Here is a 346-nt window from a genome sequence, read left to right on the forward strand (position 1 = left end):
AATTGCTATTGAATTTTTTTTTACATAACCATCCAAACAGGTTAGAATCAACAAAACCAAGCACACACATTTCAAGTTAGTTTTGTTAATAGCTCAGTGTGGAGTGTCAAATCTTGGCTCATTCATAGCATCAGTACATTCATGAAACAAGGCAAAAGCTAGAATTCTCTCCTGAGCCAGCCTCTTCAAATATAATTCCCTTGTGTACCATAGCTATCAATAAGCAAAGCATGTCAACTCACACTGATGTAACCAGAGTGGGTTCCAAGGAAACGACGAAGTTTGGTCTGGAGGGCAGCCAGCACCTGAGGGTCCTTCATGAGCTTGTCTACCAACTCCTTACGCT

At 41.0% G+C, this 346-nt stretch overlaps 1 protein-coding gene across 1 annotated transcript in view; it reads right to left on the minus strand.

Annotated features, from left to right (window-relative positions):
- LOC119592064 (nucleosome assembly protein 1-like 1) overlaps nucleotides 1-346 on the minus strand; it is a gene marked incomplete in the record, with an annotated part of 11,105 nt that overhangs the window by 8,134 nt on the left and 2,625 nt on the right. Inside the window, 1 exon segment of the mRNA XM_037940873.1 lies at nucleotides 243-346. Within this exon segment, the coding sequence (XP_037796801.1) occupies nucleotides 243-346 (104 nt within the window).

The sequence above is a fragment of the Penaeus monodon genome, chromosome 29 (assembly GCF_015228065.2).
Source record: "Penaeus monodon isolate SGIC_2016 chromosome 29, NSTDA_Pmon_1, whole genome shotgun sequence".
Taxonomy (NCBI): Eukaryota; Metazoa; Arthropoda; class Malacostraca; order Decapoda; family Penaeidae; genus Penaeus; species Penaeus monodon.